We start from the raw sequence: 26,463 nt of genomic DNA, 5'->3' as shown, positions 1-26,463 counted from the left end.
CTGCTCATAAATTTATTTGACATTAATAGGATCATTTGTGAGTGAGAACTACTCACATGCATGACAACTGGGCCCTAAATGTGGCATAAAAAACACAAAGTAAAAAAAAAATAGAGCATGAGGTTTGATGGGGGTGGGGTAAGAGGAGTGACTAGAAAGGGCAAGAAGAAAAGGAATATTTGCTCGTGGGGGAGTATTAGTGGAACAATGTGCAGAGAATACGCAATTCTATCATGCTATCATCAATTAGGCCTACATTTTCAAAAGTGACTAGTGATTTTGGGTATCTCAATTTTTGGGTGTCCAACCCAAGGCACCTAAAAGGGGTCCGGTTTTCAGGAAGTGACAACAACCCAGCCTCTGAAAAATCAAGCTTTTTAGAGATGTTTCAGTTTGGGCACCCAAAACTGAGGGGTTCAAAATCCCTGGTCACTTCTGAACATCTGGTGTCCTTGGATAAGTGATGGAAAGCCTTCAAACGTTAGGAAATTTGGTTCCACCAGACAAAGGTTTAGTTTGCTTTTTATTTTGTCTAAATAAGTTCAGCTATCCCTGCCATGGCTACCTGATACTGACCAATAACAGCTGAGTCTTTTTGGTTATCATGGCCCTAAGCACTCTGCACAAAGCTAGACCTATATTCCACAGCAAGGCCCCCTGGTTCTCTGATATATCCCAGTGCTGAATTTGCAGCACTTTGGAAATTCTCTGGCAGCTTCAAATAAATTCAAATTCTGATGCTTTAGTTGTATCATATTTGAAAAATAAATCTTGCAACCAGCATAATATTCCATGTGCTAACTATTTCGGTACTAGAGTCACCTGATTTTATATATGACTTATGAGGAGAGGCTGAGGGAGCTGGGATTGTTTAGCCTGCAGAAGAGAAGAATGAGGGGGGATTTGATAACTGCTTTCAACTACCTGAAAGGGGGTTCCAAAGAGGATGGCTCTAGACTGTTCTCAATGGTAGCAGATGACAGAACGAGGAGTAATGGTCTCAAGTTGCAGTGGGGGAGGTTTAGATTGGATATTAGGAAAAAACTTTTTCACTAAGAGGGTGGTGAAACACTGGAATGCGTTACCTAGGGAGGTGGTAGAATCTCCTTCCTTAGAGGTTTTTAAGGTCAGGCTTGACAAAGCCCTGGCTGGGATGATTTAACTGGGAATTGGTCCTGCTTCAAGCAGGGGGTTGGACTAGATGACCTTCTGGGGTCCCTTCCAACCCTGATATTCTATGATTCTATGATTCTATGCCCCCAAATTTTCCATTCACAGCAGATTTTTGTATCACCAGCGTCTAACTGCATCAGAATGGTGGTGGCTTTGGTAGAAAGAGAGTTTTAACCCTTGAGAAGCTGTAGGCAGCAGTTTCAGATTTCATATCCACAAGGCAGTTGAATCTGTTGTCAGTAAGGAAGTTCTGGACTTCCTCTTTCATTCACCCTGAGAGGACAAGGTTAGAGGTGACTTGAACACCTTGGAAAGTGGAACTCCAAGTTTCCTACTCCAGCAACCAACCCCAGCCCCCATCTCCCAGTCTCAATATCCTCCAATGCACCAAACAATTATGAATAAGCACATTAGCTAGATGCTTCAGCTAAAATGATTTGTGTAAAATAGTTAATGTTGATATTTAAAATGCCATCATTAAGCTTCAGCATTAACACCCACGACATGAGGCAATTCCCACATTTCAGGAACTACTATTTCAGGCTACCTGACTTCTGTATGCTTTCCTATCTCTTTGAGCGTGCAAGTCAATTGAAGAGCTTGGAATAGAACTCAGAGGTCCTGATGCTTAGTGCCTGTCTCGAGCCATTAGGCCACAGTCCTTCCCATTAATTTAAAAGGTTCCTGCCAGCTTGTAATGTATTTTTCCAGGATTGGGACTTCTTTCTTCTTTTCTCTTTACAAAGTTTTCATCAGTGGAGGTGTGACTATTTTTTGTACCTTTGGGAAGACTAGCAGGATGAAATTTGAGAAACCCTGCCACAAAGATTGGATATCAGGCCATTCTGTGACTTTCCATAACCACACTGCTCTGTAAACTTTGTATTTGTAAAACACACTGCCTTGTGCACTGAGCTGATGGACCAGCGCCTAGATTGATGGCTCATATGTTGTTTCCAGGTTCTGGCATACAGCTGAGACCAGGGGAGCCTGAGGCTGAGGCTGATACAGAAGAAGACGATTCTGTGAGTAATGTTACTGTTTACTTCTGAAAGCTTGAGAATTAATATTTTATTTACAATTTTTTTTCACAAAGATGTGTCATTATTTCTGTTAAGGAGACATCATGACAGCTGGATTGGCCTTCTGATAAACTGATGTTCAGATATACAGAATTTCAAAGGACAGAATTTGGGGCAGTGTAACGTGCATTAGAGTAGGGCTCTTTGCATTAAAGGGAGGGCTTTTCCCTCTCAGAGATTTGTAACATGCCAGTAAAAGTTATATTCTATGATATAGCAAATTCTCGTTTTCACAGTGGTTGAATTTTTGTTTCAAGGATGGTCCAACTTGTCCACTGGCATGATCTTCTTCAGAGACCCCAGAAGGAATTTTGCTGAATCAGCCAAAATTCCTCCTAGGAATTCCAACTGCTATGAGGCTCCACTGCACATCTGAGGCTACTGGGGGCATAATTTAGCCCTAAAGCAAGGGGGGAAAGTCGTCATAACCTCTTGTGATCATTATTTCTGTCTAATCTGTTTGGATTTCAAATTATCCTTAGTTCAGAAAGACGTTGTGAAAGCATCATTTCTGTTTCCAAGAACTATATCCTCTGTTGTTTACATCAAATTCTTAAACAGGAATTATGTTTGCCCCAAAAGGAAATAACAAATGGCCATTCTGCAGCCACCATCACCGGTATCAGGCTTGCACAGAGAGGAATTTTATATTATATTTATTGCCTCCCTACTGTTGCTAAATGATGACCATTATTTCCCCTCATTTCTTTCCCGCAGGTCAATGAAGTGACAATAGAAAACATACGGCCAAGGCCACAAGGATCCTCTCCAGTTTATGAGTATTCCATAGAAGAAGAATATTTTAACAAAAAGGCAAGACATAGATAAGGTTTTCATGTTACACTCAATTCCTTTTTAGCTAAATTCTCATCTTGTGGGGCTTATTAGCAAAAATCCCATTGACTTCCGTAGTACTAGAATTTGGACCTGTATGGAAAAGTACGTTGAAATCCACACCCTCACCTTGTCAATCCTTTCCTAGCCCTTTTAGTTTACCAAATAGTGCGTATTACTTGTATTTATGGGCAGGAGAGTTTCAGGATTCAGCTGACATTTCATTGTGAAGAAAAAGCATGATCAGTAATATATACATTACATTAAGAAAATATTTGGTTTTCTATATGAAAATGTAAAGCATTAAAGGATTTTTTCCTAATTCTTTCCTGATTGGAGGGGGGGTGGAGAGTATCAGGAAACAACTTTCTGGAAGATATAACCTGTAAAAAAAAAAGCCTAAGATCAAGTTTATATAATATAGTCTTTGGAATTATCTGTATTTCTTGGTTAATTAAAGGGTAAAGATTTAATTAGTGTGATACTGTACGAGTGTGACTCACCACTGAAGCAATCTCTCGTGGCCACATGGAATGCCACAGGATCCTCCCTCTCTTGTCTCTGACAAATGGCTATTTAGGTGCGCCACCTCTTCTTGTGACTCAGCCCTCTGGCTGGAGCATAGATAGTCCGACCCTCTTTGGGATAACCCAAGAGTCCAGCAAACAACAGTTCACTAACCTCATGTTGGGTTTTCAACCCAGCTCCAGATTCATTAGCCTGAACCCTGGGGTAAGGGGGCTTTCCACACACCTTCCTCAACCTTCCCTCACCTCTGGGTTCCAGTCCAGGAACCCTTTAATAAGCAGCCAAGGTGTGTCTTCATAGACCCCCTGCTGCCTCCTTGGACCACATCCTTCCTCCACCTGTCTTGAGCCTTTCCCACAGCCTTGTCCAAGGCTCATTGTCTGTCAGCCTCTCTCTCTCTCTGTCTCTAGACCCCTTTCACAAGCTCACTGCAGAGCTTTAGCACTTTCTGCCACTCATGTGGCTTTGCTGCAGGAGAGTTTCTCTACTCCCCTAGCAGGGCAGTTCCTGACCCTGTGGGAGTTTTCTTGTCCCTCCACCAGCATGCAGAAGCCTGGGAAACTCACTTCCTCCATCTTGCCTTCACAACTGCCTTGTACTCCCAGTTGCAAGCTATCCTGCCTTCCTTCAGGGAGGCTCTATCTAGCAGCAGGCCAACACAACTACCTGGATGCAGACAGTCTTCTGCCCCTGAATCAGAGCCAGACATCTGCTCTCCTTCCTGGTCGGTACCCCACTGAGCTTTTAGCTCCTCCCTCTAAGTTTGACAGCTACTGCAGGTGTAGTGGGGCAAAGCTGATTGAGCCCACAAGCTCTCATTTCATCCTCCTTGCACATTGTGGGGTTATACACAATGCCCAGGGTTTCCCGGGATTGTCCCTTTTTTGAGGTAGCTGTCCCAGATAAAATAGTTCAGATATCCCCCCCCCCCTTTTTTTTTTTTTACCTCAGACATGCATGTTTAGACAAGTATGATAGATCCACAGTGTGACTGACATACAGTTTGTTCCGGCAAAAAAATGTGAAATCAAAATATATGGGAATTCTTGTCGGTTTCATCTAAATGGCTTGGTTGTAAAAATATTCTGTAAAAGGATTTCTCATTTTGAAACGCCTTTTAATTTTATTTACAATATTTAAAAATGTTAAAAATTCTCAAAAACAAAATGAAGCATGGCGTGTTTTGACTGAGCTGAAAGGATGATTTTTTTTTTTTTGCTTTTTAAGTCACCAAAAATTCAAAAAAATTTGTTTTCAGTTTGAACTGAAACTATTTTTTTTAATTGCCAGCAAACCGAACATACTGCACAGCTCCTATCATGTGGTTAAAGCCACACACACTGAACTGAAAATTAACATTATAGACTCCAATGGAGACATCCGCTTCTGGTTTTTAAAACAGTAATAGACTTCAGTGTGAATTATGAATTTTAGCTCTCACCAAAATATAGGCTAAGAGCCCTGTTTTGAGCAAGGCAGAGGCCATATAATCTCTGTGTGAACTTTACAATACTATCTTAGCCGAACGCTAAATAATTACAATTGCTTTTCCAGCTACAAGAAGAGACAGAGAACAAAAAATATTCTACAGAAAAACAAAAAATGAGTCATTCACAGGTGAGTTTAAAAGGTTACACAGAAAGCAAATTTCATTAGAAAGTGCAAATATGGCAGGAGTAAATAGAGGAGAAAGAGCAATGGATTCAGATGAGTTTGGGCAACCTGCTTAATAAATAAGATTCCTATTGTATACTTTTGTATATTGTATACTGTGTAAGTCACAAGAAATTACTGCATCATGGGAATGTATGCACCGCTGTTATTTTCCCCTTCCCAATGGAAAGAACTTCGTTATAATGTAAAGCTCCTGCCTTAATGGGGTGGGGTAAAGAGAGAGTATGATCTTACATACCACACCTCTGTAAAAACCCCAGAGCAATTTTTTACAGTTAGGCTCTTTGTTTTCTACAGTATAAAAGCTTCACAGGTGTGTGTGACACACCAGGGTACAATCCAGACTGATGAGCAGCTGTGTCATCCCTGCCCTGCAACCTTGGGAGCCTTATAATGCCTTGCTAAAGTAGCTCCCACCTGGTTGCTCACAGTCTTCCAGCATGCAAGCCACACCCTGAGTGTATGTAACTGTAGCCTGCTGGCTACATGTGGGTGACACTCTGGTTCGCACCAGCTTTGACTATACTGCAGAGTAACCCCAACACGCCCACCCCCATCTTAGATTTTCCCCAGAAATATATGTTCTGTACTGCCCAGCACGCTCCTGGACAATACAAGTTATATTAAGTCCATTATTCCTTTATGAGACTAATATGCACACAACTTGAACCAAATGGAGTGGGGGTGGAGTGAGGGCAGAAAGAGGTGGGGCCTTGGGGGAAGGGATGAGTGGGGACAGGGGGCGGGGCCCAGGCAGAGCCAGGGGTCCAGCACCCCCCGGGCACATTGGAAAGTTGGCGCCTGTACAGCTTGGGACTGGGGCAAATGAAATGAACTTTAAAGAGAGGACCCAGCCCTTCCTCCCTGAAGCTCTGTCTTTCTGCTGCCCGAGCAGGACTGAAGCTGAGCAATCTCGCCCCTATCCAACACAACACTTAAGCATCTGCTTAACTTTAAATATTTGCACAGTCCCACTGGAATGGAGTCAAGGTGTTCAGCACTTTGCCCATATTGTATATATAAGTTTCCATTTTTAAGCAAACTTTCTTGAGGGAGATATGGTAAGTATGTCCGAAGGTGCTCATTTTTTGTGTGAGGAAGATTTCAGTATAGTTTCAAGTGGTCGGTGTGAATTAACAATGAATTTTAACATGACATCTTTCTGGGCATCTAGGCGTCTATGGAGGTGACCCTGAAAACAGAAGTGGAATCTGGTGCTAGCGGTTTTAGTGTGACTGGTGGAGGAAGTGAAGGAATATTTGTAAAACAAGTGCTCAAGGAATCCCCTGCTTCGAAAATATTCAGTTTGAGAGAAGGTACAGTCTGATATTCTGGATTTTTTAAAAACACTATTATCTAGAAATTTGATAAAAAATAAAAATCACAAAGTTTGTGTATAAGTACACACACACAATCATATTTTCAGTTACTAGTAAAAATAGGTCCCCGTCCTGCAAACACCTATACACATGTTTAACTTTACTCCCAGGAGCAGTTTGCAGGCTCAGTACCTGAAATAATAATGAAATATGGATTTCCTACAAATCATGGAATACACTACTCTTCACTAGAACTAGTCAGTAATTTATATACATATATATATACATACACACAATTAATTCATTAAATTTCAAAGATAAAAGTAACTTACATCTATGAAGACTGTGGCCCAATATGCAGTAAGCCTTTTATGAACTATTATGTGCATGAATACACAATAATACAATAAATAATACTATTTAAACAAATAAAACTCCAAAGCATACATATTAAAACAAATCATGATATGCTTTATATAATCATCATATGTTTATGACCCTTCATGTTTATATGATCATCAAGAAAAATGTGATCTGAAAAACTGCATGATATAGCAAACTGATATCTTAAAATAAAATGTCTGGTACCATTTGCAGGTGATCAGCTATTAAGTACCACAATATTTTTTGATAATATCAAATATGAAGATGCACTCAAGATTCTACAATATTCCGAGCCATACAAAGTACAATTCAGCCTCAAAAGAAAACTTGGTGGGAAAGAAGAGCAAGAAAAAATACATTCTACAGTACAACCCAAGAAGGAAAAAATAACTCAGGTAAAATTATTTCTGTATCATGTTAGAAAGAATAGGAAAATACTACAAAGGTCCATTATATAGTACCATTGGAGATGGGAAAATACAGGCCCTTGTCCCGCAAACACACACATGCTTCACTTTACTACCTTTATGATACTGTTGGACAAAACCTGCAGTGCACACTCAGGGTGAAATCCGCTCCTATGCAGAAAACCAGCACAAAAACTATGCACCTCTTCAGTCCAAATTAAGCCCTGTCTACAAGGGAGTATTTCACTTAAGTCCTTAATCAAGCTAAACTTACATTGAATATGATGGTAGTTTAGTTTTGTTGAAGGGAGGACTCAGAGTCTGACCCAGCTTCCATTTCAGTGAATGGAAACAGGAACAGGTCCAGAGTGAGAAAGGGATTTGGTTCTTCGACTATAAACTAGTGATAGAGAAAATATAAAATCATCAAACAGTAAGGACAAATTTTTAGAAGATATTTTTAGTCACAATGTTTTAGAGTTCAACTAGGTATCCTAGGGATCTGAGACTGCTCCAAATGAAGTCAGTATTAGCCATGGTTGGAATATTTCAACATATAAAATGTCAACAAAAATGGCTTTTCTTTTGAGCACCTATAGTCAATACTGGTTTAGTCACTGACATCTGTCACAACAGAATCTAATCATGGGTTTCCATCTGATTAAAATGTATCTTATTTCTCACTTTGCAAATTGAATAATCTCAGAATAAAATATATTTAGGAGTTGCTGTTGACTACAAGACAGGATGTTTTCTATAGAATCTAGACTTCGGTAGCTATATACATCTATTAACTTAATATAATAATTTCATTTCATGTAACTTTTGATTGTATTGCACCCAAAACAAGATGAACATTATACACATTTTATATTCATATTTACAAAAAACAACCTCTTCTTCAGGAAAAAGAGCTTAATGAAAAAATTCCTGGAACAACACTGGAGATTTCAGAAAAGATTACTTCAGAAGAAGACAAGGAAAAGGAAATTGTAAAAAAAAGGTTGGGAAGAACAAAACAACCCAGAAAAGAGAGATTGTCATGGCCCAAATTCCAGTCAATGAAAAATAAAAAGATTTTGGGGCACAGAAGATCTCATAGTACATCAGATGCATATGAGCATGCTATACAAGATATTTCCCCAACAAGCACTGACACTGAGTCACAATTACAAGAAGAAGAATTCTGTGCTAAAGAGAAAAAAGGAAGCCAAAAGAAACTGAAGTTCCCTAATATTGGATTCAAAATGCATAGAACAAAAGCAGAAACAGAAGAGAAGCAGAGATTAGAAATAAAAACCGTGACACCAACAAAAAAGGATAAAATACGAAAAGAAGATATCAGCATGGAATCTCCAGAAATACTAACTGTACAATATACTATGTCTTCTGCACATGAAACAAAAGCAGGTGAAATACAAGAAAATGTCAAAAAAGACTTAAAAGACATGGAAAATGGCTTACCAATCTATACAAAGAAGTGCCCTGAAGTTGAAATTAACATTAAAAAACAAAAGGACCAGATAGCAATATCTAAACCTACTACTACAACACCACAAATACCACCAATAACAACACAAATATCAAAACCTACATCAGAAATACAAACACCTGGTCTCAAAGACACACAAAGCAAACAAATACCGCAAGCATTACCAAGGACCAGAAAAAAGAAACCAAAAGGTTCATCAGAACAAAAACCCACCAAAATTCTTCTACAACGTCCTGGAGAAGGAATAACAAATAAAGAAATGAGGGATCACCTAGAACACAGTTCTATTCAAATAAAAGGTCTAGAAATAAAAACAACAACAAAAGAAACAGGAAAAACAAAACAAGAAAAACAGAAAAATGAAGAATGGGAGCAGGATCAGATGCAAATATCACATATACAACAAGAAAAGTTTGGAATTGGCATCAATAAGGGTAAGCAGCCAGAAAGTGAAATCACATTACACGAAATGGAAACTGACATGCAAAAGAAAACACTAAAAATGGAAGGACTGGAAATTGATAAGGAGGTCCCAAAAGCACCAGAGCAAATTGATCCTATGACAGAAGGCTCAGGCTGGAAAATCCAAATGCCATCACTCAAAATGCCCAAAATGCCTAAAGCAGACCTTCAAGCACCAAAGGTGGACATCACCCTCCCATCAGTAGACGTTTCTCTTCCAAAGGCTGAGGTGGACATTCAAGGACCAGAAGCAACAGCTAAAGCGGTAAAGATAGAAGGTGAAATAAAAGCCACAGAGAAAGATGCAAAAGGAAAAGAAAGGAAGTTCAAACTGCCAAAATTCGGCATGCCTTCATTTGGCTGGTCCACCACAAAAGAGACCAGTGGTGGCGTAGCAGATGTTGAAGCAAGCCTCAAAGAGACCCAGGTGACAGTGCCGTCAGCTGGGGCAGAAGGAGAGATAACACTGTCAGGACCCGCAATCCAGGCTCCAAGTGCTGAACTGGAAATCGGGATTTCTGCAGGAAAAGATGGTGAGCAGGGGAAACTTAAAATGCCTGATGTTAAGCTGCCGAGTGTGAAGCTTCCCAAAGTCAAGGCTCCCCAGGTACAGGTCAGTCTGCCAAAGGTAGAGGCAGATATTTCCCTTCCCAAATCACGAGCCGAAATGAAAGAGGCGGGATATGAAGTGAAAGTTCCCACCATGGAAAGCAGTATTGAAGTTGAGACAGGGAAAGCAGAGGCAACAGGGATGCAAATACACATGCCAAAAGTCAAGATGCCTTCTACGGGATTTTCTAAACCTGAAATCAAAGCTCCCAAAGTAGACGTGGATGTGACTTTACCCAAAGCCGATGTCTCACTTCCCACGTGTGATGTCAGTCTTCAAGAAGCTGACCTGAAAGCAGCCTCCGTTCCTGCAGATGTCAAAATCTCAGCACCTGGAGTCAAGATTCCCAAAATAGAAGGTTCCTTTGAGCTGAAGGGTCCAGGAATTGAAGCGAAAGCACCATCAGCTGAAATTGCGGTGGAGGGAGCAGAGGTGAAAACTGCCGGTTTGGAAGGGAAAATTCAAATGCCTAAATTTGAAAAGCCAAAGTTTGGAGTTTCACTTCCAAAAGGCAAAGTGCCAGAAGGCGAGATCAGCTTACCCAAAATGGAAGCTGACATTCCCAAGCCAAAAGTCAAAGGCCAAGTGGGTGCAATCGGCGTGGAAACCCCGACGCTAGCAGTGGAAGCTGATGTTCCTGACCTAGAGACTGAAGCTTCCGGCTGGAAAATCCAAATGCCATCACTCAAAATGCCCAAAATGCCTAAAGCAGACCTTCAAGCACCAAAGGTGGACATCACCCTCCCATCAGTAGACGTTTCTCTTCCAAAGGCCGAGGTGGACATTCAAGGCCCAGAAGCAACAGCTCAAGCGGTAAAGATAGAAGGTGAAATAAAAGCCACAGAGAAAGATGCAAAAGGAAAAGAAAGGAAGTTCAAAATGCCAAAATTCGGCATGCCTTCATTTGGCTGGTCCACCACAAAAGAGACCAGTGGTGGCGTAGCAGATGTTGAAGCAAGCCTCAAAGAGCCCCAGGTGACAGTGCCGTCAGCTGGGGCAGAAGGAGAGATAACACTGTCAGGACCCGCAATCCAGGCTCCAAGTGCTGAACTGGAAATCGGGACTTCTGCAGGAAAAGATGGTGAGCAGGGGAAACTTAAAATGCCTGATGTTAAGCTGCCGAGTGTGAAGCTTCCCAAAGTCAAAGCTCCCCAGGTACAGGTCAGTCTGCCAAAGGTAGAGGCAGATATTTCCCTTCCCAAATCACGAGCCGAAATGAAAGAGGCGGGATTTGAAGTGAAAGTTCCCACCATGGAAAGCAGTATTGAAGTTGAGACAGGGAAAGCAGAGGCAACAGGGATGCAAATACGCATGCCAAAAGTCAAGATGCCTTCTACGGGATTTTCTAAACCTGAAATCAAAGCTCCCAAAGTAGACGTGGATGTTACTTTACCCAAAGCCGATGTCTCACTTCCCACGTGTGATGTCAGTCTTCAAGAAGCTGACCTGAAAGCAGCCTCCGTTCCTGCAGATGTCAAAATCTCAGCACCTGGAGTCAAGATTCCCAAAATAGAAGGTTCCTTTGAGCTGAAGGGTCCAGGAATTGAAGCGAAAGCACCATCAGCTGAAATTGCGGTGGAGGGAGCAGAGGTGAAAACTGCCGGTTTGGAAGGGAAAATTCAAATGCCTAAATTTGAAAAGCCAAAGTTTGGAGTTTCACTTCCAAAAGGCAAAGTGCCAGAAGGCGAGATCAGCTTACCCAAAATGGAAGCTGACATTCCCAAGCCAAAAGTCAAAGGCCAAGTGGGTGCAATCGGCGTGGAAACCCCGACGCTAGCAGTGGAAGCTGATGTTCCTGACCTAGAGACTGAAGCTTCCGGCTGGAAAATCCAAATGCCATCACTCAAAATGCCCAAAATGCCTAAAGCAGACCTTCAAGCACCAAAGGTGGACATCACCCTCCCATCAGTAGACGTTTCTCTTCCAAAGGCCGAGGTGGACATTCAAGGCCCAGAAGCAACAGCTCAAGCGGTAAAGATAGAAGGTGAAATAAAAGCCACAGAGAAAGATGCAAAAGGAAAAGAAAGGAAGTTCAAAATGCCAAAATTCGGCATGCCTTCATTTGGCTGGTCCACCACAAAAGAGACCAGTGGTGGCGTAGCAGATGTTGAAGCAAGCCTCAAAGAGCCCCAGGTGACAGTGCCGTCAGCTGGGGCAGAAGGAGAGATAACACTGTCAGGACCCGCAATCCAGGCTCCAACTGCTGAACTGGAAATCGGGATTTCTGCAGGAAAAGATGGTGAGCAGGGGAAACTTAAAATGCCTGATGTTAAGCTGCCGAGTGTGAAGCTTCCCAAAGTCAAAGCTCCCCAGGTACAGGTCAGTCTGCCAAAGGTAGAGGCAGATATTTCCCTTCCCAAATCACGAGCCGAAATGAAAGAGGCGGGATTTGAAGTGAAAGTTCCCACCATGGAAAGCAGTATTGAAGTTGAGACAGGGAAAGCAGAGGCAACAGGGATGCAAATACGCATGCCAAAAGTCAAGATGCCTTCTACGGGATTTTCTAAACCTGAAATCAAAGCTCCCAAAGTAGACGTGGATGTTACTTTACCCAAAGCCGATGTCTCACTTCCCACGTGTGATGTCAGTCTTCAAGAAGCTGACCTGAAAGCAGCCTCCGTTCCTGCAGATGTCAAAATCTCAGCACCTGGAGTCAAGATTCCCAAAATAGAAGGTTCCTTTGAGCTGAAGGGTCCAGGAATTGAAGCGAAAGCACCATCAGCTGAAATTGCGGTGGAGGGAGCTGAGGTGAAAACTGCCGGTTTGGAAGGGAAAATTCAAATGCCTAAATTTGAAAAGCCAAAGTTTGGAGTTTCACTTCCAAAAGGCAAAGTGCCAGAAGGCGAGATCAGCTTACCCAAAATGGAAGCTGACATTCCCAAGCCAAAAGTCAAAGGCCAAGTGGGTGCAATCGGCGTGGAAACCCCGACGCTAGCAGTGGAAGCTGATGTTCCTGACCTAGAGACTGAAGCTTCCGGCTGGAAAATCCAAATGCCATCACTCAAAATGCCCAAAATGCCTAAAGCAGACCTTCAAGCACCAAAGGTGGACATCACCCTCCCATCAGTAGACGTTTCTCTTCCAAAGGCCGAGGTGGACATTCAAGGCCCAGAAGCAACAGCTCAAGCGGTAAAGATAGAAGGTGAAATAAAAGCCACAGAGAAAGATGCAAAAGGAAAAGAAAGGAAGTTCAAAATGCCAAAATTCGGCATGCCTTCATTTGGCTGGTCCACCACAAAAGAGACCAGTGGTGGCGTAGCAGATGTTGAAGCAAGCCTCAAAGAGCCCCAGGTGACAGTGCCGTCAGCTGGGGCAGAAGGAGAGATAACACTGTCAGGACCCGCAATCCAGGCTCCAAGTGCTGAACTGGAAATCGGGATTTCTGCAGGAAAAGATGGTGAGCAGGGGAAACTTAAAATGCCTGATGTTAAGCTGCCGAGTGTGAAGCTTCCCAAAGTCAAAGCTCCCCAGGTACAGGTCAGTCTGCCAAAGGTAGAGGCAGATATTTCCCTTCCCAAATCACGAGCCGAAATGAAAGAGGCGGGATTTGAAGTGAAAGTTCCCACCATGGAAAGCAGTATTGAAGTTGAGACAGGGAAAGCAGAGGCAACAGGGATGCAAATACGCATGCCAAAAGTCAAGATGCCTTCTACGGGATTTTCTAAACCTGAAATCAAAGCTCCCAAAGTAGACGTGGATGTTACTTTACCCAAAGCCGATGTCTCACTTCCCACGTGTGATGTCAGTCTTCAAGAAGCTGACCTGAAAGCAGCCTCCGTTCCTGCAGATGTCAAAATCTCAGCACCTGGAGTCAAGATTCCCAAAATAGAAGGTTCCTTTGAGCTGAAGGGTCCAGGAATTGAAGCGAAAGCACCATCAGCTGAAATTGCGGTGGAGGGAGCAGAGGTGAAAACTGCCGGTTTGGAAGGGAAAATTCAAATGCCTAAATTTGAAAAGCCAAAGTTTGGAGTTTCACTTCCAAAAGGCAAAGTGCCAGAAGGTGAGATCAGCTTACCCAAAATGGAAGCTGACATTCCCAAGCCAAAAGTCAAAGGCCAAGTGGGTGCAATCGGCGTGGAAACCCCGACGCTAGCAGTGGAAGCTGATGTTCCTGACCTAGAGACTGAAGCTTCCGGCTGGAAAATCCAAATGCCATCACTCAAAATGCCCAAAATGCCTAAAGCAGACCTTCAAGCACCAAAGGTGGACATCACCCTCCCATCAGTAGACGTTTCTCTTCCAAAGGTCGAGGTGGACATTCAAGGCCCAGAAGCAACAGCTCAAGCCGTAAAGATAGAAGGTGAAATAAAAGCCACAGAGAAAGATGCAAAAGGAAAAGAAAGTAAGTTCAAACTGCCAAAATTCGGCATGCCTTCATTTGGCTGGTCCACCACAAAAGAGACCAGTGGTGGCGTAGCAGATGTTGAAGCAAGCCTCAAAGAGCCCCAGGTGACAGTGCCGTCAGCTGGGGCAGAAGGAGAGATAACACTGTCAGGACCCGCAATCCAGGCTCCAAGTGCTGAACTGGAAATCGGGATTTCTGCAGGAAAAGATGGTGAGCAGGGGAAACTTAAAATGCCTGATGTTAAGCTGCCGAGTGTGAAGCTTCCCAAAGTCAAGGCTCCCCAGGTACAGGTCAGTCTGCCAAAGGTAGAGGCAGATATTTCCCTTCCCAAATCACAAGCCGAAATGAAAGAGGCGGGATTTGAAGTGAAAGTTCCCACCATGGAAAGCAGTATTGAAGTTGAGACAGGGAAAGCAGAGGCAACAGGGATGCAAATACGCATGCCAAAAGTCAAGATGCCTTCTACGGGATTTTCTAAACCTGAAATCAAAGCTCCCAAAGTAGACGTGGATGTTACTTTACCCAAAGCCGATGTCTCACTTCCCACGTGTGATGTCAGTCTTCAAGAAGCTGACCTGAAAGCAGCCTCCGTTCCTGCAGATGTCAAAATCTCAGCACCTGGAGTCAAGATTCCCAAAATAGAAGGTTCCTTTGAGCTGAAGGGTCCAGGAATTGAAGCGAAAGCACCATCAGCTGAAATTGCGGTGGAGGGAGCAGAGGTGAAAACTGCCGGTTTGGAAGGGAAAATTCAAATGCCTAAATTTGAAAAGCCAAAGTTTGGAGTTTCAATTCCAAAAGGCAAAGTGCCAGAAGGCGAGATCAGCTTACCCAAAATGGAAGCTGACATTCCCAAGCCAAAAGTCAAAGGCCAAGTGGGTGCAATCGGCGTGGAAACCCCGACGCTAGCAGTGGAAGCTGATGTTCCTGACCTAGAGACTGAAGCTTCCGGCTGGAAAATCCAAATGCCATCACTCAAAATGCCCAAAATGCCTAAAGCAGACCTTCAAGCACCAAAGGTGGACATCACCCTCCCATCAGTAGACGTTTCTCTTCCAAAGGCCGAGGTGGACATTCAAGGCCCAGAAGCAACAGCTCAAGCGGTAAAGATAGAAGGTGAAATAAAAGCCACAGAGAAAGATGCAAAAGGAAAAGAAAGTAAGTTCAAAATGCCAAAATTCGGCATGCCTTCATTTGGCTGGTCCACCACAAAAGAGACCAGTGGTGGCGTAGCAGATGTTGAAGCAAGCCTCAAAGAGCCCCAGGTGACAGTGCCGTCAGCTGGGGCAGAAGGAGAGATAACACTGTCAGGACCCGCAATCCAGGCTCCAAGTGCTGAACTGGAAATCGGGACTTCTGCAGGAAAAGATGGTGAGCAAGGGAAACTTAAAATGCCTGATGTTAAGCTGCCGAGTGTGAAGCTTCCCAAAGTCAAAGCTCCCCAGGTACAGGTCAGTCTGCCAAAGGTAGAGGCAGATATTTCCCTTTCCAAATCACGAGCCGAAATGAAAGAGGCGGGATTTGAAGTGAAAGTTCCCACCATGGAAAGCAGTATTGAAGTTGAGACAGGGAAAGCAGAGGCAACAGGGATGCAAATACGCATGCCAAAAGTCAAGATGCCTTCTACGGGATTTTCTAAACCTGAAATCAAAGCTCCCAAAGTAGACGTGGATGTTACTTTACCCAAAGCCGATGTCTCACTTCCCACGTGTGATGTCAGTCTTCAAGAAGCTGACCTGAAAGCAGCCTCCGTTCCTGCAGATGTCAAAATCTCAGCACCTGGAGTCAAGATTCCCAAAATAGAAGGTTCCTTTGAGCTGAAGGGTCCAGGAATTGAAGCGAAAGCACCATCAGCTGAAATTGCGGTGGAGGGAGCAGAGGTGAAAACTGCCGGTTTGGAAGGGAAAATTCAAATGCCTAAATTTGAAAAGCCAAAGTTTGGAGTTTCACTTCCAAAAGGCAAAGTGCCAGAAGGCGAGATCAGCTTACCCAAAATGGAAGCTGACATTCCCAAGCCAAAAGTCAAAGGCCAAGTGGGTGCAATCGGCGTGGAAACCCCGACGCTAGCAGTGGAAGCTGATGTTCCTGACCTAGAGACTGAAGCTTCCGGCTGGAAAATCCAAATGCCATCACTCAAAATGCCCAAAATGCCTAAAGCAGACCTTCAAGCACCAAAGGTGGACATCACCCTCCCATCAGTAGACGTTTCTCTTCCAAAGGCCGAGGTGGACATTCAAGGCCCAGAAGCAACAGCTCAAGCGGTAAAGATAGAAGGTGAAATAAAAGCCACAGAGAAAGATGCAAAAGGAAAAGAAAGGAAGTTCAAACTGCCAAAATTCGGCATGCCTTCATTTGGCTGGTCCACCACAAAAGAGACCAGTGGTGGCGTAGCAGATGTTGAAGCAAGCCTCAAAGAGCCCCAGGTGACAGTGCCGTCAGCTGGGGCAGAAGGAGAGATAACACTGTCAGGACCCGCAATCCAGGCTCCAAGTGCTGAACTGGAAATCGGGATTTCTGCAGGAAAAGATGGTGAGCAGGGGAAACTTAAAATGCCTGATGTTAAGCTGCCGAGTGTGAAGCTTCCCAAAGTCAAGGCTCCCCAGGTACAGGTCAGTCTGCCAAAGGTAGAGGCAGATATTTCCCTTCCCAAATCACAAGCCGAAATGAAAGAGGCGGGATTTGAAGTGAAAGTTCCCACCATGGAAAGCAGTATTGAAGTTGAGACAGGGAAAGCAGAGGCAACAGGGATGCAAATACGCATGCCAAAAGTCAAGATGCCTTCTACGGGATTTTCTAAACCTGAAATCAAAGCTCCCAAAGTAGACGTGGATGTTACTTTACCCAAAGCCGATGTCTCACTTCCCACGTGTGATGTCAGTCTTCAAGAAGCTGACCTGAAAGCAGCCTCCGTTCCTGCAGATGTCAAAATCTCAGCACCTGGAGTCAAGATTCCCAAAATAGAAGGTTCCTTTGAGCTGAAGGGTCCAGGAATTGAAGCGAAAGCACCATCAGCTGAAATTGCGGTGGAGGGAGCAGAGGTGAAAACTGCCGGTTTGGAAGGGAAAATTCAAATGCCTAAATTTGAAAAGCCAAAGTTTGGAGTTTCACTTCCAAAAGGCAAAGTGCCAGAAGGCGAGATCAGCTTACCCAAAATGGAAGCTGACATTCCCAAGCCAAAAGTCAAAGGCCAAGTGGGTGCAATCGGCGTGGAAACCCCGACGCTAGCAGTGGAAGCTGATGTTCCTGACCTAGAGACTGAAGCTTCCGGCTGGAAAATCCAAATGCCATCACTCAAAATGCCCAAAATGCCTAAAGCAGACCTTCAAGCACCAAAGGTGGACATCACCCTCCCATCAGTAGACGTTTCTCTTCCAAAGGCCGAGGTGGACATTCAAGGCCCAGAAGCAACAGCTCAAGCGGTAAAGATAGAAGGTGAAATAAAAGCCACAGAGAAAGATGCAAAAGGAAAAGAAAGTAAGTTCAAAATGCCAAAATTCGGCATGCCTTCATTTGGCTGGTCCACCACAAAAGAGACCAGTGGTGGCGTAGCAGATGTTGAAGCAAGCCTCAAAGAGCCCCAGGTGACAGTGCCGTCAGCTGGGGCAGAAGGAGAGATAACACTGTCAGGACCCGCAATCCAGGCTCCAAGTGCTGAACTGGAAATCGGGACTTCTGCAGGAAAAGATGGTGAGCAGGGGAAACTTAAAATGCCTGATGTTAAGCTGCCGAGTGTGAAGCTTCCCAAAGTCAAAGCTCCCCAGGTACAGGTCAGTCTGCCAAAGGTAGAGGCAGATATTTCCCTTCCCAAATCACGAGCCGAAATGAAAGAGGCGGGATTTGAAGTGAAAGTTCCCACCATGGAAAGCAGTATTGAAGTTGAGACAGGGAAAGCAGAGGCAACAGGGATGCAAATACGCATGCCAAAAGTCAAGATGCCTTCTACGGGATTTTCTAAACCTGAAATCAAAGCTCCCAAAGTAGACGTGGATGTTACTTTACCCAAAGCCGATGTCTCACTTCCCACGTGTGATGTCAGTCTTCAAGAAGCTGACCTGAAAGCAGCCTCCGTTCCTGCAGATGTCAAAATCTCAGCACCTGGAGTCAAGATTCCCAAAATAGAAGGTTCCTTTGAGCTGAAGGGTCCAGGAATTGAAGCGAAAGCACCATCAGCTGAAATTGCGGTGGAGGGAGCAGAGGTGAAAACTGCCGGTTTGGAAGGGAAAATTCAAATGCCTAAATTTGAAAAGCCAAAGTTTGGAGTTTCACTTCCAAAAGGCAAAGTGCCAGAAGGTGAGATCAGCTTACCCAAAATGGAAGCTGACATTCCCAAGCCAAAAGTCAAAGGCCAAGTGGGTGCAATCGGCGTGGAAACCCCGACGCTAGCAGTGGAAGCTGATGTTCCTGACCTAGAGACTGAAGCTTCCGGCTGGAAAATCCAAATGCCATCACTCAAAATGCCCAAAATGCCTAAAGCAGACCTTCAAGCACCAAAGGTGGACATCACCCTCCCATCAGTAGACGTTTCTCTTCCAAAGGCCGAGGTGGACATTCAAGGCCCAGAAGCAACAGCTCAAGCGGTAAAGATAGAAGGTGAAATAAAAGCCACAGAGAAAGATGCGAAAGGAAAAGAAAGGAAGTTCAAAATGCCAAAATTCGGCATGCCTTCATTTGGCTGGTCCACCACAAAAGAGACCAGTGGTGGCGTAGGAGATGTTGAAGCAAGCCTCAAAGAGCCCCAGGTGACAGTGCCGTCAGCTGGGGCAGAAGGAGAGATAACACTGTCAGGACCCGCAATCCAGGCTCCAAGTGCTGAACTGGAAATCGGGACTTCTGCAGGAAAAGATGGTGAGCTAGGGAAACTTAAAATGCCTGATGTTAAGCTGCCGAGTGTGAAGCTTCCCATAGTCAAAGCTCCCCAGGTACAGGTCAGTCTGCCAAAGGTAGAGGCAGATATTTCCCTTCCCAAATCACGAGCCGAAATGAAAGAGGCGGGATTTGAAGTGAAAGTTCCCACCATGGAAAGCAGTATTGAAGTTGAGACAGGGAAAGCAGAGGCAACAGGGATGCAAATACACATGCCAAAAGTCAAGATGCCTTCTACGGGATTTTCTAAACCTGAAATCAAAGCTCCCAAAGTAGACGTGGATGTTACTTTACCCAAAGCCGTTGTCTCACTTCCCACGTGTGATGTCAGTCTTCAAGAAGCTGACCTGAAAGCAGCCTCCGTTCCTGCAGATGTCAAAATCTCAGCACCTGGAGTCAAGATTCCCAAAATAGAAGGTTCCTTTGAGCTGAAGGGTCCAGGAATTGAAGCGAAAGCACCATCAGCTGAAATTGCGGTGGAGGGAGCTGAGGTGAAAACTGCCGGTTTGGAAGGGAAAATTCAAATGCCTAAATTTGAAAAGCCAAAGTTTGGAGTTTCACTTCCAAAAGGCAAAGTGCCAGAAGGCGAGATCAGCTTACCCAAAATGGAAGCTGACATTCCCAAGCCAAAAGTCAAAGGCCAAGTGGGTGCAATCGGCGTGGAAACCCCGACGCTAGCAGTGGAAGCTGATGTTCCTGACCTAGAGACTGAAGCTTCCGGCTGGAAAATCCAAATGCCATCACTCAAAATGCCCAAAATGCCTAAAGCAGACCTTCAAGCACCAAAGGTGGACATCACCCTCCCATCAGTAGACGTTTCTCTTCCAAAGGCCGAGGTGGACATTCAAGGCCCAGAAGCAACAGCTCAAGCGGTAAAGATAGAAGGTGAAATAAAAGCCACAGAGAAAGATGCAAAAGGAAAAGAAAGGAAGTTCAAAATGCCAAAATTCGGCATGCCTTCATTTGGCTGGTCCACCACAAAAGAGACCAGTGGTGGCGTAGCAGATGTTGAAGCAAGCCTCAAAGAGCCCCAGGTGACAGTGCCGTCAGCTGGGGCAGAAGGAGAGATAACACTGTCAGGACCCGCAATCCAGGCTCCAAGTGCTGAACTGGAAATCGGGATTTCTGCAGGAAAAGATGGTGAGCAGGGGAAACTTAAAATGCCTGATGTTAAGCTGCCGAGTGTGAAGCTTCCCAAAGTCAAAGCTCCCCAGGTACAGGTCAGTCTGCCAAAGGTAGAGGCAGATATTTCCCTTCCCAAATCACGAGCCGAAATGAAAGAGGCGGGATTTGAAGTGAAAGTTCCCACCATGGAAAGCAGTATTGAAGTTGAGACAGGGAAAGCAGAGGCAACAGGGATGCAAATACGCATGCCAAAAGTCAAGATGCCTTCTACGGGATTTTCTAAACCTGAAATCAAAGCTCCCAAAGTAGACGTGGATGTTACTTTACCCAAAGCCGATGTCTCACTTCCCACGTGTGATGTCAGTCTTCAAGAAGCTGACCTGAAAGCAGCCTCCGTTCCTGCAGATGTCAAAATCTCAGCACCTGGAGTCAAGATTCCCAAAATAGAAGGTTCCTTTGAGCTGAAGGGTCCAGGAATTGAAGCGAAAGCACCATCAGCTGAAATTGCGGTGGAGGGAGCAGAGGTGAAAACTGCCGGTTTGGAAGGGAAAATTCAAATGCCTAAATTTGAAAAGCCAAAGTTTGGAGTTTCACTTCCAAAAGGCAAAGTGCCAGAAGGTGAGATCAGCTTACCCAAAATGGAAGCTGACATTCCCAAGCCAAAAGTCAAAGGCCAAGTGGGTGCAATCGGCGTGGAAACCCCGACGCTAGCAGTGGAAGCTGATGTTCCTGACCTAGAGACTGAAGCTTCCGGCTGGAAAATCCAAATGCCATCACTCAAAATGCCCAAAATGCCTAAAGCAGACCTTCAAGCACCAAAGGTGGACATCACCCTCCCATCAGTAGACGTTTCTCTTCCAAAGGTCGAGGTGGACATTCAAGGCCCAGAAGCAACAGCTCAAGCCGTAAAGATAGAAGGTGAAATAAAAGCCACAGAGAAAGATGCAAAAGGAAAAGAAAGTAAGTTCAAACTGCCAAAATTCGGCATGCCTTCATTTGGCTGGTCCACCACAAAAGAGACCAGTGGTGGCGTAGCAGATGTTGAAGCAAGCCTCAAAGAGCCCCAGGTGACAGTGCCGTCAGCTGGGGCAGAAGGAGAGATAACACTGTCAGGACCCGCAATCCAGGCTCCAAGTGCTGAACTGGAAATCGGGATTTCTGCAGGAAAAGATGGTGAGCAGGGGAAACTTAAAATGCCTGATGTTAAGCTGCCGAGTGTGAAGCTTCCCAAAGTCAAGGCTCCCCAGGTACAGGTCAGTCTGCCAAAGGTAGAGGCAGATATTTCCCTTCCCAAATCACAAGCCGAAATGAAAGAGGCGGGATTTGAAGTGAAAGTTCCCACCATGGAAAGCAGTATTGAAGTTGAGACAGGGAAAGCAGAGGCAACAGGGATGCAAATACGCATGCCAAAAGTCAAGATGCCTTCTACGGGATTTTCTAAACCTGAAATCAAAGCTCCCAAAGTAGACGTGGATGTTACTTTACCCAAAGCCGATGTCTCACTTCCCACGTGTGATGTCAGTCTTCAAGAAGCTGACCTGAAAGCAGCCTCCGTTCCTGCAGATGTCAAAATCTCAGCACCTGGAGTCAAGATTCCCAAAATAGAAGGTTCCTTTGAGCTGAAGGGTCCAGGAATTGAAGCGAAAGCACCATCAGCTGAAATTGCGGTGGAGGGAGCAGAGGTGAAAACTGCCGGTTTGGAAGGGAAAATTCAAATGCCTAAATTTGAAAAGCCAAAGTTTGGAGTTTCAATTCCAAAAGGCAAAGTGCCAGAAGGCGAGATCAGCTTACCCAAAATGGAAGCTGACATTCCCAAGCCAAAAGTCAAAGGCCAAGTGGGTGCAATCGGCGTGGAAACCCCGACGCTAGCAGTGGAAGCTGATGTTCCTGACCTAGAGACTGAAGCTTCCGGCTGGAAAATCCAAATGCCATCACTCAAAATGCCCAAAATGCCTAAAGCAGACCTTCAAGCACCAAAGGTGGACATCACCCTCCCATCAGTAGACGTTTCTCTTCCAAAGGCCGAGGTGGACATTCAAGGCCCAGAAGCAACAGCTCAAGCGGTAAAGATAGAAGGTGAAATAAAAGCCACAGAGAAAGATGCAAAAGGAAAAGAAAGTAAGTTCAAAATGCCAAAATTCGGCATGCCTTCATTTGGCTGGTCCACCACAAAAGAGACCAGTGGTGGCGTAGCAGATGTTGAAGCAAGCCTCAAAGAGCCCCAGGTGACAGTGCCGTCAGCTGGGGCAGAAGGAGAGATAACACTGTCAGGACCCGCAATCCAGGCTCCAAGTGCTGAACTGGAAATCGGGACTTCTGCAGGAAAAGATGGTGAGCAAGGGAAACTTAAAATGCCTGATGTTAAGCTGCCGAGTGTGAAGCTTCCCAAAGTCAAAGCTCCCCAGGTACAGGTCAGTCTGCCAAAGGTAGAGGCAGATATTTCCCTTTCCAAATCACGAGCCGAAATGAAAGAGGCGGGATTTGAAGTGAAAGTTCCCACCATGGAAAGCAGTATTGAAGTTGAGACAGGGAAAGCAGAGGCAACAGGGATGCAAATACGCATGCCAAAAGTCAAGATGCCTTCTACGGGATTTTCTAAACCTGAAATCAAAGCTCCCAAAGTAGACGTGGATGTTACTTTACCCAAAGCCGATGTCTCACTTCCCACGTGTGATGTCAGTCTTCAAGAAGCTGACCTGAAAGCAGCCTCCGTTCCTGCAGATGTCAAAATCTCAGCACCTGGAGTCAAGATTCCCAAAATAGAAGGTTCCTTTGAGCTGAAGGGTCCAGGAATTGAAGCGAAAGCACCATCAGCTGAAATTGCGGTGGAGGGAGCAGAGGTGAAAACTGCCGGTTTGGAAGGGAAAATTCAAATGCCTAAATTTGAAAAGCCAAAGTTTGGAGTTTCACTTCCAAAAGGCAAAGTGCCAGAAGGCGAGATCAGCTTACCCAAAATGGAAGCTGACATTCCCAAGCCAAAAGTCAAAGGCCAAGTGGGTGCAATCGGCGTGGAAACCCCGACGCTAGCAGTGGAAGCTGATGTTCCTGACCTAGAGACTGAAGCTTCCGGCTGGAAAATCCAAATGCCATCACTCAAAATGCCCAAAATGCCTAAAGCAGACCTTCAAGCACCAAAGGTGGACATCACCCTCCCATCAGTAGACGTTTCTCTTCCAAAGGCCGAGGTGGACATTCAAGGCCCAGAAGCAACAGCTCAAGCGGTAAAGATAGAAGGTGAAATAAAAGCCACAGAGAAAGATGCAAAAGGAAAAGAAAGGAAGTTCAAAATGCCAAAATTCGGCATGCCTTCATTTGGCTGGTCCACCACAAAAGAGACCAGTGGTGGCGTAGCAGATGTTGAAGCAAGCCTCAAAGAGCCCCAGGTGACAGTGCCGTCAGCTGGGGCAGAAGGAGAGATAACACTGTCAGGACCCGCAATCCAGGCTCCAAGTGCTGAACTGGAAATCGGGACTTCTGCAGGAAAAGATGGTGAGCAGGGGAAACTTAAAATGCCTGATGTTAAGCTGCCGAGTGTGAAGCTTCCCAAAGTCAAAGCTCCCCAGGTACAGGTCAGTCTGCCAAAGGTAGAGGCAGATATTTCCCTTCCCAAATCACGAGCCGAAATGAAAGAGGCGGGATTTGAAGTGAAAGTTCCCACCATGGAAAGCAGTATTGAAGTTGAGACAGGGAAAGCAGAGGCAACAGGGATGCAAATACGCATGCCAAAAGTCAAGATGCCTTCTACGGGATTTTCTAAACCTGAAATCAAAGCTCCCAAAGTAGACGTGGATGTTACTTTACCCAAAGCCGATGTCTCACTTCCCACGTGTGATGTCAGTCTTCAAGAAGCTGACCTGAAAGCAGCCTCCGTTCCTGCAGATGTCAAAATCTCAGCACCTGGAGTCAAGATTCCCAAAATAGAAGGTTCCTTTGAGCTGAAGGGTCCAGGAATTGAAGCGAAAGCACCATCAGCTGAAATTGCGGTGGAGGGAGCAGAGGTGAAAACTGCCGGTTTGGAAGGGAAAATTCAAATGCCTAAATTTGAAAAGCCAAAGTTTGGAGTTTCACTTCCAAAAGGCAAAGTGCCAGAAGGCGAGATCAGCTTACCCAAAATGGAAGCTGACATTCCCAAGCCAAAAGTCAAAGGCCAAGTGGGTGCAATCGGCGTGGAAACCCCGACGCTAGCAGTGGAAGCTGATGTTCCTGACCTAGAGACTGAAGCTTCCGGCTGGAAAATCCAAATGCCATCACTCAAAATGCCCAAAATGCCTAAAGCAGACCTTCAAGCACCAAAGGTGGACATCACCCTCCCATCAGTAGACGTTTCTCTTCCAAAGGCCGAGGTGGACATTCAAGGCCCAGAAGCAACAGCTCAAGCGGTAAAGATAGAAGGTGAAATAAAAGCCACAGAGAAAGATGCAAAAGGAAAAGAAAGGAAGTTCAAAATGCCAAAATTCGGCATGCCTTCATTTGGCTGGTCCACCACAAAAGAGACCAGTGGTGGCGTAGGAGATGTTGAAGCAAGCCTCAAAGAGCCCCAGGTGACAGTGCCGTCAGCTGGGGCAGAAGGAGAGATAACACTGTCAGGACCCGCAATCCAGGCTCCAACTGCTGAACTGGAAATCGGGATTTCTGCAGGAAAAGATGGTGAGCAGGGGAAACTTAAAATGCCTGATGTTAAGCTGCCGAGTGTGAAGCTTCCCAAAGTCAAAGCTCCCCAGGTACAGGTCAGTCTGCCAAAGGTAGAGGCAGATATTTCCCTTCCCAAATCACGAGCCGAAATGAAAGAGGCGGGATTTGAAGTGAAAGTTCCCACCATGGAAAGCAGTATTGAAGTTGAGACAGGGAAAGCAGAGGCAACAGGGATGCAAATACGCATGCCAAAAGTCAAGATGCCTTCTACGGGATTTTCTAAACCTGAAATCAAAGCTCCCAAAGTAGACGTGGATGTTACTTTACCCAAAGCCGATGTCTCACTTCCCACGTGTGATGTCAGTCTTCAAGAAGCTGACCTGAAAGCAGCCTCCGTTCCTGCAGATGTCAAAATCTCAGCACCTGGAGTCAAGATTCCCAAAATAGAAGGTTCCTTTGAGCTGAAGGGTCCAGGAATTGAAGCAAAAGCACCATCAGCTGAAATTGCGGTGGAGGGAGCAGAGGTGAAAACTGCCGGTTTGGAAGGGAAAATTCAAATGCCTAAATTTGAAAAGCCAAAGTTTGGAGTTTCACTTCCAAAAGGCAAAGTGCCAGAAGGTGAGATCAGCTTACCCAAAATGGAAGCTGACATTCCCAAGCCAAAAGTCAAAGGCCAAGTGGGTGCAATCGGCGTGGAAACCCCGACGCTAGCAGTGGAAGCTGATGTTCCTGACCTAGAGACTGAAGCTTCCGGCTGGAAAATCCAAATGCCATCACTCAAAATGCCCAAAATGCCTAAAGCAGACCTTCAAGCACCAAAGGTGGACATCACCCTCCCATCAGTAGACGTTTCTCTTCCAAAGGTCGAGGTGGACATTCAAGGCCCAGAAGCAACAGCTCAAGCCGTAAAGATAGAAGGTGAAATAAAAGCCACAGAGAAAGATGCAAAAGGAAAAGAAAGTAAGTTCAAACTGCCAAAATTCGGCATGCCTTCATTTGGCTGGTCCACCACAAAAGAGACCAGTGGTGGCGTAGCAGATGTTGAAGCAAGCCTCAAAGAGCCCCAGGTGACAGTGCCGTCAGCTGGGGCAGAAGGAGAGATAACACTGTCAGGACCCGCAATCCAGGCTCCAAGTGCTGAACTGGAAATCGGGATTTCTGCAGGAAAAGATGGTGAGCAGGGGAAACTTAAAATGCCTGATGTTAAGCTGCCGAGTGTGAAGCTTCCCAAAGTCAAGGCTCCCCAGGTACAGGTCAGTCTGCCAAAGGTAGAGGCAGATATTTCCCTTCCCAAATCACAAGCCGAAATGAAAGAGGCGGGATTTGAAGTGAAAGTTCCCACCATGGAAAGCAGTATTGAAGTTGAGACAGGGAAAGCAGAGGCAACAGGGATGCAAATACGCATGCCAAAAGTCAAGATGCCTTCTACGGGATTTTCTAAACCTGAAATCAAAGCTCCCAAAGTAGACGTGGATGTTACTTTACCCAAAGCCGATGTCTCACTTCCCACGTGTGATGTCAGTCTTCAAGAAGCTG

General features: G+C 45.0%; 1 protein-coding gene across 1 annotated transcript in view; it reads left to right on the top strand.

The window, feature by feature from the left end:
• The first annotated feature begins 5,183 nt into the window (after positions 1–5,183).
• The window catches only part of AHNAK2 (AHNAK nucleoprotein 2), a 36,999-nt gene continuing 15,719 nt past the window's right edge, over positions 5,184–26,463 (top strand). Inside the window, exons 1-5 of the mRNA XM_073350356.2 lie at positions 5,184–5,234; positions 6,466–6,607; positions 7,208–7,389; positions 8,307–8,393; positions 9,579–26,398. Of these exons, the coding sequence (XP_073206457.1) occupies positions 5,220–5,234; positions 6,466–6,607; positions 7,208–7,389; positions 8,307–8,393; positions 9,579–26,398 (17,246 nt within the window). The 5' untranslated portion in view covers positions 5,184–5,219. The remainder of the gene's footprint in view (positions 5,235–6,465; positions 6,608–7,207; positions 7,390–8,306; positions 8,394–9,578; positions 26,399–26,463) is intronic.

The sequence above is a fragment of the Lepidochelys kempii genome, chromosome 6, assembly GCF_965140285.1.
Source record: "Lepidochelys kempii isolate rLepKem1 chromosome 6, rLepKem1.hap1, whole genome shotgun sequence".
Taxonomy (NCBI): domain Eukaryota; kingdom Metazoa; phylum Chordata; order Testudines; family Cheloniidae; genus Lepidochelys; species Lepidochelys kempii.
Note: the sequence above shows the minus strand (reverse complement) of the source record. Positions and strands in the feature narration are given on the sequence as shown.